A 15,128-nucleotide genomic window follows, 5' to 3' on the forward strand; every position below is an offset into this window, starting at 1 on the left:
TGAAATGTTGAGCATGCATTATTTAGGTTATGTGACTAGGATGATAATTAAGCAATATAATTGTTATTATTAATTTGGTCTAAGTCATAGGCAAATATACTAACATACAGACAAGGTCTACTGCCAAGGTAATTCCCAATAATAATTATTGTCATTAGAAGCTGCCAGGCTATAACTATATCAAACCCTGTTAGGTCTGTTCAGCCTTATGTATAGAGGTGCCCCAAGTATTTACACAATAAATATTTTGACCAGGAATTTTTGGTTATATGACTTGTCCATGCTGACTGGAATATAGCCAAATTGTACAGGTAGTATGAGTCTGTTCTAATGATAGAGACAAATTTGTTTGACTGTGTAAAATATGTATTGACAGACTATCAGATAACAGTATATTAGTTTATTTGCCCCTTTTCAACATTCATTTTTTAGAAATGTACTATGTTTATTGGGGATTTTATTATTCCACAATGAGATTCCCCTGTGCGTGAAATACCTATTTTTAGATGAATTGCTGTGTAATAAGTCATTTTTTACTGTTAAAAAAATACAGCCCAGTCTATATCTTGACTAACATAGATTTTTTTTTTTTTTTCTTTTTGGTCTCCAGCATCCCTTCTTGAAGTTAGCAAAGCCCCTCTCCAGCCTGAGTCCTCTCATTGTAGCTGCAAAGGAAGCTATAAAAAATGGCAGCCGCTGAGGAACTGGTCTTCAACACAGACTCTTGAAAGAAGATACTGAGCCTCATAGCAAAACCCTCATCGACAGTGCTGTGGGATTGACAGCCAACAGGACAGCAAAAGGAATTAAACAGAGCATTGCATTCGCAAGCTCGGACCCTCTTTTGTTCTTTAAAAACTGTATTGTGGAGCTTTTCCCAACACTGGGGTTATCTGCACCACCACCTCTGCTGCTGTAGTGTCTTCTGAAAAATATTATTTTCAAGAAAAAAAAAACGGCGGAATTATCTATCGTAGTTCTGTCACTCGAGCTCGTATCTGCAGCCTCTGCTTTCCCTTCATCTCCTGCAGTCTGAACATGATGTGGATTCCTTTGGTTCATGCTGATCACCTGGGCATTTCAAAGAGGTGTTAGAAAAGGATTTACTTCACTCCCAAAAGGGGGGAATTGTACAACTTAAATTGGCTCGTAGGTCGGTCTAACATTTTATTGGGAGGTTGCCAACACATTTGCTGGACATATACAATTTCAAGGTGCTAATATGGCACATGGGGACCGAATTAGTCATTCAGATTTATTTTTCAGACAACAGTAGAATTATATTAAGGATGAAAATGAAATTATATTTTAAGTGCTGCAGTGCAGGTTTATTTTTTCAACTCCAAGAACCATCCCTACAGGTTTCTTCCTGCAATAAAAATCTCCCTTGTAGTGATTAAATGGACTCATCTGAGTGAGTCACTGTTGTTCAGAGACAGCCCAGGTAGTTAGTAAACTATGGTACCACTGCTGACCTTGATGAGTCGCTCATAGTACAGCAATGATTAGATGTGATGTACAGTCCTGTTCTGAAACACCATGCTCTGACAATGACGATCGGTATGAGGTGATTTGTGGTGCCGTGTACCAAGTGTCATCTGGCAATGGTTAACCATGGAAAATCAGGGCTGACCATGTTAGCACTTCATGAAAAAAGCGTATTGAAACTAATTTAAAAATGGGAGGAAATATATTGATCTTTTGCTTGTATTTTGTACTACAATTTGGAATATGCAGATGTTTGAAAGACAGTGGTATGGCAGTAATAATTCCTTAAACCAAACAACTTCCTATGTTGTAGCTCAGTTTCACTCCAATCATCCAACTGCAGTCAGGCTATTTGATCTGCCACACAGGAAGTGATAAATTACCAGACATGCTGTAGTTGAAAACATCTGTGTATCTTCAATTGAAGTATAAAAACAAGCAAAAAAACAAAAAATTATCAACACAAGAAAACTGAAAGCAGTGACAATTCTGTAATACGGCATGCTATTCTAGACTCAGATACAATACCGTCCCTGGTGTTATGCAATCCAATAGTAATGCCTTATTTGTTTGCCTTGTTGTAATAAGATGTACCTGCCATATCTGACAGGTTTATTTATAGCAGCAATACGAAAAAAAAAAAAAAAAAAAAAAAACTTGACAAAATTCACTGAAAAACATCTTGAGTGGTTTGTCAAGGTTTTATTAGGTTCCTTTGATGGCTGCTACAAATGCTACCATTGTATTTCATACTAATGAATACTTGAAAGAATTGGAAGGGCAGACACTGCCCACCACTACAGTAATATAGGAAAGCTGCATCTCCCTTTTATTCACAATGGTCAACACAGCAAATCTGACAGACTTTGAGAGCGTGCTGGTAATAAATTGTGGATTGAAAAATAAAGGCAGTAATTATTACTGAATGGAGCGATCCTGGTTGCACCGTAGTTGGCCAACACCCTATTGACAGTGTTATGGCAGGTACTTGTGTTGTTAAACCCCTGTATTCCTTTTTTAAGGTCAGTGTTGGACTGATGGGAGACAATATTATGATTTGCATTCCTTGGGCTGGCTATGGAGTGTAATAAGAGATGTGCTTGCTTTTTGTCTCGAACATTGGAGGAGATTTCATGGCAGGACAGGGTATGGGTTTCAATCAGATTTTGAGGACCCTGGCAGGCTTTAGGTTGAGACAATGAGCACAAAAATCCCTGCCTTGAACCCTGGGCTCAGTCAGAAAGACATTGAAGAGGATGTATTTAACTGTGTTCAGCATCTTCCAGCATCAACACTGTAACATAATTTCCTGTACATTCCTTTTTTGGATGCTGTGTAAACCTGTAAATGTGACGTGGATCTCCTCTATAACTGTGTATTAAAAACAAATGTGGTTTTCTTTTTAAAATTATTTAATTTGTAAAGTGCTGAATCATCTCTTGTACTTCAGCATTATATGTTTGTTTTCTTTTTGTTTGTTTTTTTTTTTTAAAGAAAACAAACTTAAATTGTTTGCGATAAGCTATTTTTAACTGTGGTTGAAGCAATAGAAATTTTTAATTATGGATTGTGCATGGCTGTGTCTTGAGTGTAAAAAAATACAGTTTGGAAATTGGACCTAAATAAAACATTCTAAACATAATGTTCTTTTTATTGTATTCTATTGCACTTGTGCTGTTCCTATTACGCAAACAGCTCAAATATTAGCATTAATTTCTGCAAAATGAGGGGCATCCAGGAAAAAAAAAAACCCACAATTTAGAAATATTGGAGGGTTATAAAGTTATCTTACACAGGGGACAGGTAATCTTTTAAGAGTCTTTTAAGTTTGTGTAAGCCTGCTGAATAATGACTAAGAAAGTGCATGATCAACTGAAAGCAAAACTTTGCAAAGTGATTACTTGTGCCAGGTGATATTTTATAAAATTAAAATGCATGTTTTCTATACAGTAAAATGCGATTCTTTCAAAACTACTTATTGGAGACCCGGGTGGTGAATTGATGTGTACAACAGATCCATGGGATATTGTTTGTTTGCTGCAATCACTTTAGAAGTTAAACAGTTAGTATCTTCTGGCAACATTGTGTTTGAATTTGTTTTACTGTTCCTTATAATTTTGTCTTTGTGACTCTCGATGGAATTACTAATTGCTTGATAAGGTGTGAAGGGCTTTGAGTTCAGGAGCTGCTCTTCAGTTCTTGTTGCCTGCCATAGATATATGTAGCATTGGCTAGATGCAGCTACACTGTCTTCATATTAGTGAGCACCAGCACCATCTAGTGCACAGTGGTATACTGCCAGCAAAGCAAACTAGATGACGTTGTCTCTTACTTCTATTAAAAGCCTTTGTCTGATTGAGCCTGTGATAGAGCACAGTCACAGTAATAAATATGCTCTCTGCAGCATGAAACTCAAAGTCACCTTTAGGAGTCCCTCCAGATCTGTTTTTGTCTCCAATTCAATCATTACAGGGAGCAGTGGAGTTATTACACACCCTACAGGTCCATCACCACAAGATGTAATTGATACACACTGTATTAACACTTTAAAAAACACTTACACTAAAAGGGGTGGAGACAACAGACATGCTTTTAGATGTAAACGTGATGTATTTAGTTTGGATACAATTCTTACACAATGGCTTTAAAGACTTCAATTATCAGAAATGTGGAATAAAGACTGCAGCAATATCCCATGTCACTGTGGACAAATAAGACAAAGAAAACATGCTTTATTTGATTTCTCAGGCATTTATTTAGGGGGCTTTTGAGTAGTTTATTATTTTAATTGGTGATATTTCCTTCTGAAAAAAGATTGTGCTAATGACTATTTGGAGTAAATACTGTAGTTTTGAGTATCTAGTTTTTAACATAATTTGTGTAAATAACAGTTTGGAACAAAAAAAAAAAAAGATAGGCAATAAAAATTTGCAGGCATTCTTTTAAAAGTGTTGCCATGTAGTGTATAATAAAATATATACAATTGCGCACCATTTACTATGGCACTGTAAAATACCACAAGCACACCTCAACACTGAGCTGAGTGGTGATTGAAGTAAAGTGCAGTCCCTTTTGATCACCGGCATTGGTTTTCATTGAATTTGGACATGCTGGCAGCAAGTAACAGAGTCTACCCTAATATGCAGTGTTGCACCCAGACCTGTCTGGAGTCAAGCTGGCACAGACATTCAAATGTTAAATGAACATCACTCTCAATGTATTCAGAGGCAAACATTATCAGTTCAGTGTTGGGTGGAAGAAGCACTTATTGAATTTAAAGGCAATACAGGTAGCAAAATAGGAAAAACACTGACTGAAATACTAAGAAATTAGCAAGAAATTACTTTGACCTTTTACATTTGTATACTGATAACAGTTAACAGGAAACAGTTATACAATTAAAAATAGACAAACTGTGGCCCTTTAAGAGTGTATTGCTTGGTTAAGGTCAATTAATTAAGCCTCTGGATGGAACAAGGTCTTGACTAAATTGGACTGTCTGCCAGTGGCTTGCTGTCAATACAACACTGGAGCTGGAGGATGTAGCAGCTGCCAGTCAGTGCATTGGCCCCTGTGCACTTCACACGTCTGTGAGGTTTTCACAGGTGATAGTCCTGAGTGTGATGAACCCTGGCATCTCATCAGCCTTTGCCCGGCCTTTCTTCCTGAGCTGCAGCCTCTGAAATGTGGAGGGGTCGTTTGTGGAGGCGGCCAAGATAACCTGGCCCATGAACTCGTCTTGAATGGTGTTCTTGTTCCAGATCTGTGGGGCAAATCAGAAAACAACTGTGTCAGATACAGTAAATGCATCTCCCCTGCCACAGTGTCAATACAAAATCAGAGCTATCGGTAAGGGTGAAATAAGGAGGGACAGACAAACACACAGACAAACAGGCAGGCAGACAGACAGACACACACACACAGACAGACAAACAGACAAACAGACACAGACAGGCAGGCAGGCAGGCACAGACAGACAGACAGTCAGGTCCCCCCATATACAGCACCTGCCTTGATTCAGATACTTTCTAACAATTTTTCTTATATTTTTTTTACTGTCCTCTTATCTTTGATGATGCTTATGAGCATTCTGATTAATTTGTATTACAGTTATTCAAATAAGAGCAAGCACCCTCTGCTGAACTACTCTGAATATCCAACAATACAAATTAAAAGTTGGTCCACAGTCAGTGTTTACTAGACAGCATGTATTTACCACCATTTTCAAATTATCTAATATGATTCCCCACCTCAGTTCTGCACAGTCAGCCCTGGGGAGTCTTTTCAGAAACATTTTTTCCTAAACTAGTTAGTAAGCAAATAATGATCTAATGAGAAACTAATGATAACCATTTACAACACACATGACAGTATATCAGAGAGGAAAGGAATGGAACCTTAGGAAAATGCCAGAGGGTTAAAGTAGCCCCTCTGGTACACTTCCTGTAATGACTATCCCATCCATGTGCTCTGTGTTTATCCTGAATTCTCTTACCTGCACAGTGATGGGCTTCCTGGGTTTCTTCCTGTAGAAGATGACCTGTGTGTCGAACTTTGGGTCCGTGGTGTTGTTTTGGACGGATGTGGTTATCGTCTGTCTTTCACACTTAATAATCAGGTATGGGTCAGCTCCTGCAGATAACCAACAAAAACACAGACCAACCTGCTAATGACAACTCTTTAATGGTTTGAACAGTGTATGGAGTGCTCCATTAAATTTATACAGCTAACCTTAAATAAATAATACTGTACATGTTCATATACTCTCCTGGAGAATTTAGGAAAAGCCGGTGGATTCAATCCAAAAACTCTCTTCAATTTGATGGTACAAAGATCTGAGAATCATAAAAAAGTAGATCTCATGACCTACAGCTAAAAGTAAAATTAGAGCCCCGTGTTTTTCGTAAATAAAAAACAGCATGAAATAAAATGAAATACAACACATAAAATGAGATAAAACGAAATGCAAATATAAAACAATATACCAACAAAAAAACATTATAAAGCAAACATAGAATGACATTTTTAAATTTTGGGAGGGTTATACAAAAAACACTTTAAATAAATACTTGCAATTGCAGTTGTCAAGGCTCAGCAGTTACCATGGACACGGTCTGAAGGGAAACGGAAGCTCTGACTAGCACCTGCGCAGATGCATAATTTGGAGCGAGTCCTTTGGGAAGATACTGTCATTAAGCAATAACTGTTTATTCCTTTTCCTTTTGAGGAAAATATGTCTTGTTTGCTTATATTTTGTATTAGTATGCTAATTATTTCTTTTACTTCAAGTAGTGCAAACTTTGCACTGGAGAAAATGCTGTTTTGGTTTTCAATTAATTTGAATGAATGAATCTCTTTTGCTTAGTGTTTAAATATTGAGAAACCCCAAACTTGTTGAAACTGGAGCCTTGATTCAGTGCAATGGGATTGAAATACAATTCCTATAATTTTAATGGGTAGATTGCTGTATGTGAAATTATGACAGCTCCACAATAGTGTAAATATACATTTATTTTATCTTATGGTATTTTATGGAGGGCATGGGTGTGGGCAGTATCTACTGTAAATAGGCAGTTGATGAAAAAGTGGGGGATTGTACATTATCGTTACTGCCGCTAATGAAAAAATTATGGTAACTAAATTATTTTTCTGTACGAGGCCTGTTTATGTCAAAATGCTAAAAAAAAAAGCGGATCATGTTTAATACAAAACAATATGTGTGTAGTTAAAACATGATGTATACTATACTATTATTAATATACAGTGCATCTGTTTGAGTTGTTTTATTAATGTGTATCTGTAATGAAACAAAATAAAACAAAATTTCTGAAAAATAAAATGAAAAATGATTTAAAAAAAATAATAATTTGGGGCTCTAAGTATAATACATCAGATAATGTAAAGAATGACCAAGAAAACATGAAAACCAGACCAGTGGTTTCCAAGAACTAAGTTTCATAAATAAGTCCACAACAAGTTTCATAAGTAGGTCCATAGCAGGTTTCATCACTATTGCATGAGCAAATTCTCCATATATATATAAAATCGTGACATGTCCAGACATGTGGACGCCTCAGCTATATCCATGTCTCTGAGGGTTGCACTGTCAACATTTTTATTCCATTCATTTCATGGCTGTAGAGTTGAAGGTTGTTTAGCCAAAGTTTTAAAATCCATTTTCCGACTGCTTCAATGCTCCGACTTCACCTTTTTTAAAACAACGGCACGGCACTATCAAACAAAACTCTTGCACTCTAAACTCTCTGGGCAGAACTCTAGACTTGTAAAGAATGCTTGGTGAACGTTTCCCTAGAAGACTTTGAACAACAGCAAGCTAATTGAAGGAAATAGGGTTGCAAACCGTTATTGTAGAAAGCTGATTGCAAGAAAAGCAGTTTTACTCACCCCCCGAGCTATCCTGGTTTTGTAGCCCGTCAGCGCCATCAATGTAAACCTGAGTCACTGTCTGTGCATAGCCACACAACCCAGTCCAGCAGGTCTGCAAAGGCTTATCCATCACCAGCTCTCTGTGTGCAAAGACAAGTCATTCATCCACAACTTAGAACTTTTTTACTGGCCATATATAGATATACAGAGGAACTAATAATAAAAGAGGCATAACAGTGCCATACGTTAATATAGGCTTACAAAGTAGTAAGTTGACACACCTCTGAGTATAAGAAGATATCAGCAGAACACTACAGACGCTTACCATCCTATAACCCTATAGTACTGAATGGTACTGCTTTACAGTTAATATATACCTTATACAATCCAGCTACAGGTTAGATGTTCATTTAGTTTCGTTTTGAAGAGCATTCCTTTAGGTGTCTAAGGTTATTGGTTATGATGTGAAGAAGGAATGAGGCATAACCAACTGCACTGTACATAACATTACAAATCACAGGAGCAACGCTGACAATACAAGAGTGAGATGGTGCCCTGTACGTCCAGTTTGTTATAATACACAGTAAATCAAGATGCTATTACCGGCATCCGGAATACACATCTGTAAACACCCTGAGCAGGAAATCTCCCAAAATGCTGTTCTGGAATGTGGAGGGTATAATGACGTAGCGACCCTTCCGTTGTGTCGTCCTCATGAACACAGAGCGAGCGTTGATGTACGTGGAAGTGGCCACGTTCTGCTGTGTCTGCAAGCTGTGGATTCGGAATTCCCTGTTAAGTTCCACCTAGAACAAAGATGAGAAATTGCATTTCTTTGTAAAAATTTACTGAGTAAGTAGCTTCAAATGTCATTTGAATGCCCCTTACTATTTTAAAGGTGGTTTCAATAATTCTGAGTGGTTCTGGGTTCTGTTCCTCCCATGTTGTCTCACTATCATTTTTCTCTGAATCTGCCTTAATCTGGCTTTGAATTTAAAATAGAGCTCCTCAGTGCCTAAACTGAATGGCCTTCTTTGTTTCATTCAAGTCATGTGACAAGGTGGCCTTTCAACTGTGACCTCCCCACCTTCTGTTGCTGTAAATGTCGAGTTAGCAGGACTGGCCCATTGTCACATGATTTGAATGGAATTAGGAAGGGTGTTCAGTCCTGAGACTGAAGCTCAAGCTCGATGAAAGCTGTAAGCTAGATAAAAAGAGATTTAGAGAAAAATGATAATAATAACTCAGTAAGAATATCAGTGCAGCAACAGAACCCATAACCACTGAGAACAATTGCCAGCATCATACAATAGTAAGGGAAATGTCAAATAAATAAACACATACAGTACGTCAGTGATATTTGAAGCTACTTATTGTGTTGTGAATATGGCCCGGTTTTTCCAAAAGAAAAACACACAGAAAAAAGAAAAAAAATCACAGGACTGCAATCCAATATTATAATGATTGCAAACAACACAAACAACACAACAACAATACAACTTTGGGGAACTGTCTGAATACTTTTAGTGCCGCTTTTAATATTCAACATGGTAACTAGTATATAACAATATATAAATATATACTGTGTACATGTGTGTACATTTATATATATATATATATATATATATTGTATGTATGTGTGATCTATCTATCTATCTATCTATCTATCTATATATATATATATATATATATATATATATATATATATATATATATATATATATATATATATATATATATATATTTGTAGCAGGGGGAGATCTGTGCTGACTCTGCTGGCGTGTTCACAGGGCTGCAGGAAGAGAGCGACAGTCGTCCAACAACCGTCTGTGAGTCATAGCAGTGACACGGGGAGGTGGGAAAGTGGGTGTGTGGACTTTCTCCCTCTCTGAATGGCTGAGAGGCGAGTCTTGACAGATTGTTAGTCCTATAAAATAATGCTCTGCTGTTTCCTCAGGTCTGCCCACTTAAACGCGCCGAGAGTGTGGAAGCTCTGGTCCAGGACCGAGAATCAGCTGGGAGAAAAAGAAAAGGAGTCTCACAGCGAGACAGTGAGAGCGGGGAACCCTTGGGCAGACCCCGGAGTATTGTAACAGAGCAGGCTAGTTAGCCGGCAGCGTAGGACGGTGATCCGAGTTGCACGGGTAGCGGCGACTGGGATATAGCTGTCAAGTGCAGCACCTTTTTCTTTGTAGTTTTGTTACTGTTTTATTTTCCCTATTTCTTTGTGCCTTCTGTTTTGAATTATTGTTTCGAAGCACCGGCAAGGGTGCCGGTATTGTGTACCATCGCTTGGTATGCCCATGGTTCTGTTTACCATCGTTGGTAAATCAGACCACGGACCAACAGCGCCATCTGCGGGCAAAAAGAAGAAGAGCACCCCAGAATAAAACTGGGCACCTGTGCGGTGTTGCCAAATTCACCTGTCTGTCTCCCGTGTCAGTGAATTACCTACCACCCTTCCACAATATTGCATAAGTTAAGTGTCCTATCTATGTATCTGTTTGTAGTAAGGCGATTGCTCTGCACAATGGGAAATTAGGGTTGGTATAATTTGTATGTGGAAATGGGTTTATCGTGTGTCTTTAGACACACGATAAACTATTATTTGTTTGATTAAATTATTGATCACAGACGGGTGCTCGATTGAGCAGGTGGGCGTGTCTTGACTGAGTGTCCGTCAGCATAAAAACATCTGGTGGAGATGGATCGAGGCAACTGCAATGCCATGCCTGAGGGGAGCCGAGTATACTCGGGAGGAGAGGGTCCGTTCTGCAGGAACGACAGCTACGCAACCCTGAAACTGCAAGCGGTGCTTGTGAAGGCAATGCCCAGCCAAGGCCTTATGAAGCATCAGAAGTCATCATTATTTCGTACCCCCTTCCAGATTTACCAGCTGTCCACGTACCCCTACCAGCAGACAGGGTTCATTTTAACCCCTTTAATGCCAAAGCATTGTATAAAATGTACACATTATAATACACATGAACACACATAATATACGACTATAATAATTTTTTGTCCCTGGTGTCAAGGTTTCGCTTCACAGGCTGAAAGTCTCATATCAAGTCAGTAGTTGTCTCGCCAGTGATTTCAGTGCGCTGGTACTGGCAAGACAACATTCATTAATTCGCTCATTGATCTTCTTTTTTATTGTACCAGTCTTTAACCATCTGTCCATTTTCACATTTTATTTTGTGCGAAATATACTAGATTCGACTGTGCTTAGGCAACTGAAACCGCGCTGCACGATGATTGGCGGTGAGAGGACTCTGCACGTCATGTACATCTCTGTCTCATTGGTACATCCTGAATTAAATGAACTACATCGTTTAGCAAATCCTGACAGAGTTTAGAAGCTTTATCTTAGAAGCCTATTAAGACAATGAAAAAAAAAAAAAAAACGAAAAAACATAATCCGCCATTACACAATTTCTTCTCGATTTCCCATATAGTTCACACAAGAAAAAAAAAAAAACATTTAAAATGAAGAACGAAAGGGATACCTGTACCTTTTTCCAAAATCATTTGAAACATCCTCAAAAAGTATGATTTGATTTTAGATGAGACAGGAAGCTGATATTAACTCAGCAGCCCTCCCCTTCAAATCAGTGAAACCTATAAAGCAATGCTTCCCCTTTCCTCTGGGACTTTTTAAAGATCCTCTTACTTTGAATATCATGAAGCCGATGGTGAGATTCTCTCCTTTGCCTATATTTTTGTGTATTTTCAGGTCCCGCTGCTGGAGCGAGATCAGGACTTCATCCTCGTCTTTCTTCACATCAAAGACATACTGTGGAGGACAGAGGGATATTAATAAACTACAAAGGTCCTGCTCAATCAATAATCAAGTAATTAACCTGTTAATCATTTTTCATACTCTGGTTGATTTGATATCAGTAAAGGTTTTGGTTTTAGGTTTAAACTGGATAAAGCCTGAATTCTACCGCCCCCCCCCCCCCCCGTATGGGTTGAAACCCAAATTCAACTAAAAATGGTACAAATACTAAAGCACAATAAATGCACAGTACATTGTTCACCCTTTATAATGCTGTAGTCAAGAGTCACAGTTGAAATAATGTGCAATTTGTGTTCTGCCTTAATACAAGAATACAAGTGCTTGTGTAATGGCATTAACACTAGAACCTCCATGCCAGTCAGTTTGACCCATTTTGCATTTAAAATGTTAATTTCTCATCCGTTGTAAATCGTATGTGTATGTCCATTTCTTACTTTTTATAAATATACAAATTAAATATCCTGACAGCGTTTGATAGCCAGAATCTCAAAAATGAAAAAATTATAGTTTTATCTAGAACATATGGGTCAATTTGACCCATGCATTTCAATACAGGTCTTTTTTAATATTAAGGGAGGGTGCGAACCTGGGACCTCACGCACTAAAGCATAGCGTCAATACAGTGGTATGGGGCACTATGCTTCAGTGTGAGGGGTCCTGGGTTCGCGACCGCCCTCCGCCTGTGTGTGTATTGCCTCGCCCTGTGTGATGCACCTGCCTGCGGAAACTGAGATCGCTACTATATGTTTTCGCATTTTTTTAACTTTGAATATTGGTTGCTTATTTTTTGCAATGTTGAAAATTAGACGATGGAAAACCACAACCGTGTCCTTTAAATAAAAACATACACCAATAACTCATTTTTTCTAAGTGACATACATTATGCGTTAATTTGAAAGAACGTTAAAGAAATTACGTAATATTTTGTAACGTATGTGGGGTCTGTGACATACAGGAGCGTTTGGGGTGGAAGGGGCTGTGTTTCGCGTCGGTCCAGCAGCCTATGGGCGACGAGTATGGATCGCAGTAACTGCTGGTGATTGGTTGGTTGCATGAGGCGGGACTGGCTGGTGCTGCACACCAGTGACAGGGGCAGTGTCTGTTGTTGTCGGAAGCAGAGACAGAAATGAGTAAACAGAATAGTTCTGCCCTGAGATTTATTTTTAGTTCCACACTGAGATTTCTTTTTGTTATTGTTTTATTTTAGCGGTATAGGTCACGGCCCACAGCGACGTGTTAAATTGCTAGTTAACCTCATTTGTCTTTGAAGATTATTATTGTAAATAAAGACTGTGTTTGGACCTGAAATCGACTGAAGGATCATTATTATTTTAGTTACAATATGTTTTTACTTTAATTTCTTTTAATATAGGTTGCTTGTATTTTGAAAATCAGATGATGGAAAATCATAACTGTATCCTTTAAATGAAAACATACACCAATAACTCCTTCATAATTTTATTATTATAACAACATTTTATTGTTAAAAGGAGTCTGAACTTTGAAAATGTTTTATTTGTAACATACATAATCGGGAGGGTTTATGAAATTAAACAACCAAAATCTATGATGGAATAAATTAAGCAAGTCTTTGACTATATATAAAAAAGATTTATCTGTACAAAAATATATATTTAAAATAAAATTGACTTGTTTTTCTCATAGTCATCTTGGATTTTCTAAGTAGGCATACATGATTAAGTTTTTGCATTTTATTTTATTTTTATAACAATAATATTATTGTATGTAATTGTAAGTCATAATTGTGAGATAGTAAGTCAAAATAATGAGATACTAAGTTGAAATAATGAGATGAGATAGTATGTCGAGCTTATAATGTTATTTTAAGATGTATTTCTTACACTTTGCTTTTTTAGCTAATTGGTAATTACATATTACTTTCAGGATCAGTTGATCTGAAGTATGGTAATACTAGTGAAAGATTCCATAATTTAAACAAATTGAATACAGTTTATCTTTTATGCGGTCAGTGTAAATTTAATTACATAATTACAACCAAATCTAATATTTTTATTTTATTATATTACTTTATAGGTAACTAGCTACTATCAATTTAGTAATTTGTTGCCTCAGACCTTCAATTATCTTTAGCCTACTTATTAATACATTATTTTCACGAATATTTACATTAACTCATAAACAACTTTTAAATTAAAATCAAGCAATACATAAAACGGAAAGTATGCATGTTCGAAATAAATTAGTTATTGGTGTATGTTTTCAATTAAAGGATACGGTTGTGGTTTTCCATCGTCTGATTTTCTACATTGCAAAATACAAGCAACCAATATTAAAAATAATTTTAAAAATGTGAAAACATATATTACATAGTTTTTTGTTTTTTTTTAACATACTTTCAAATTAATGCATAACACATTTAACTGTAGTAACTCACAGTGTCCTGTTAATGTACGTTTGTGTACCTATTTTAATATAAGCCTATTTCATTTGTGTATTTTTATTTTTTATTTTTTAAAAATCATAGTACTTATTGGTCTCTCTAGCAAGTAAAATTGTACTGTTAAATTTCTGTCCAGCTATTCCAGTATAACCGTAAAAAAGGGGAGAGGATAGTATGGCTTGAAGCAGTCTGATGATTGAGTCGAGGAGGGTGATGATTGAGTCGAGGAGGGTGATGATTGAGTTGAGGAGGGGTGAGGATTGAGTCGAGGAGGGTGATGATTGAGTCGAGGAGGGGTGAAGATTGAGTCGAGGAGGGGTGAGGATTGAGTCGAGGAGGGGTGAGGATTGAGTCGAGGAGGGGTGAGGATTGAGTCGAGGAGGGGTGAGGATTGAGTCGAGGAGGGGTGAGGATTGAGTCGAGGAGGGGTGAGGATTGAGTCGAGGAGGGGTGAGGATTGAGTCGAGGAGGGGTGAGGATTGAGTCGAGGAGGGGTGAGGATTGAGTCGAGGAGGGGTGAGGATTGAGTCGAGGAGGGGTGAGGATTGAGTCGAGGAGGGGTGATGATTGAGTCGAGGAGGGGTGAGGATTGAGTCGAGGAGGGGTGAGGATTGAGTCGAGGAGGGGTGATGATTGAGTCGAGGAGGGATGAGGATTGAGTCGAGGAGGGATGAGGATTGAGTCGAGGAGGGGTGAGGATTGAGTCGAGGAGGGGTGAGGATTGAGTCGAGGAGGGGTGAGGATTGAGTCGAGGAGGGGTGATGATTGAGTCGAGGAGGGGTGAGGATTGAGTCGAGGAGGGGTGAGGATTGAGTCGAGGAGGGGTGAGGATTGAGTCGAGGAGGGGTGAGGATTGAGTCGAGGAGGGGTGAGGATTGACTCAAGGAGGGGTGAGGATTGAGTCGAGGAGGGGTGAGGATTGAGTCGAGGAGGGGTGAGGATTGAGTCGAGGAGGGGTGAGGATTGAGTCGAGGAGGGGTGAGGATTGAGTCGAGGAGGGGTGAGGATTGAGTCGAGGAGGGGTGAGGATTG

The 15,128-nt window shown here is 38.2% G+C and overlaps 2 protein-coding genes across 8 annotated transcripts in view; one reads left to right on the top strand and one right to left on the bottom strand.

Annotated features, from left to right (window-relative positions):
• Positions 1-3,130, top strand: part of LOC121318651 (serine/threonine-protein kinase PAK 3-like) — a 71,998-nt gene extending 68,868 nt beyond the window's left edge. For all 4 annotated transcript variants that reach the window (XM_041255554.1, XM_041255553.1, XM_041255555.1 and 1 more), the window contains one exon: positions 611-3,130. In XM_041255554.1, coding sequence (XP_041111488.1) covers positions 611-700 — 90 coding nt within the window. In that variant the 3' untranslated portion in view covers positions 701-3,130. The remainder of the gene's footprint in view (positions 1-610) is intronic.
• A 1,173-nt stretch (positions 3,131-4,303) lies between these two features.
• The window catches only part of LOC121318650 (calpain-5-like), a 39,512-nt gene continuing 28,687 nt past the window's right edge, over positions 4,304-15,128 (bottom strand). For all 4 annotated transcript variants that reach the window (XM_041255549.1, XM_041255551.1, XM_041255552.1 and 1 more), the window contains exons 9-13: positions 11,546-11,668; positions 8,479-8,681; positions 7,894-8,015; positions 5,984-6,120; positions 4,304-5,251 (exon numbers count right to left, since the gene is read on the bottom strand). In XM_041255549.1, coding sequence (XP_041111483.1) covers positions 5,069-5,251; positions 5,984-6,120; positions 7,894-8,015; positions 8,479-8,681; positions 11,546-11,668 — 768 coding nt within the window. In that variant the 3' untranslated portion in view covers positions 4,304-5,068. The remainder of the gene's footprint in view (positions 5,252-5,983; positions 6,121-7,893; positions 8,016-8,478; positions 8,682-11,545; positions 11,669-15,128) is intronic.

This window comes from Polyodon spathula, chromosome 7, assembly GCF_017654505.1.
Source record: "Polyodon spathula isolate WHYD16114869_AA chromosome 7, ASM1765450v1, whole genome shotgun sequence".
Taxonomy (NCBI): Eukaryota; Metazoa; Chordata; class Actinopteri; order Acipenseriformes; family Polyodontidae; genus Polyodon; species Polyodon spathula.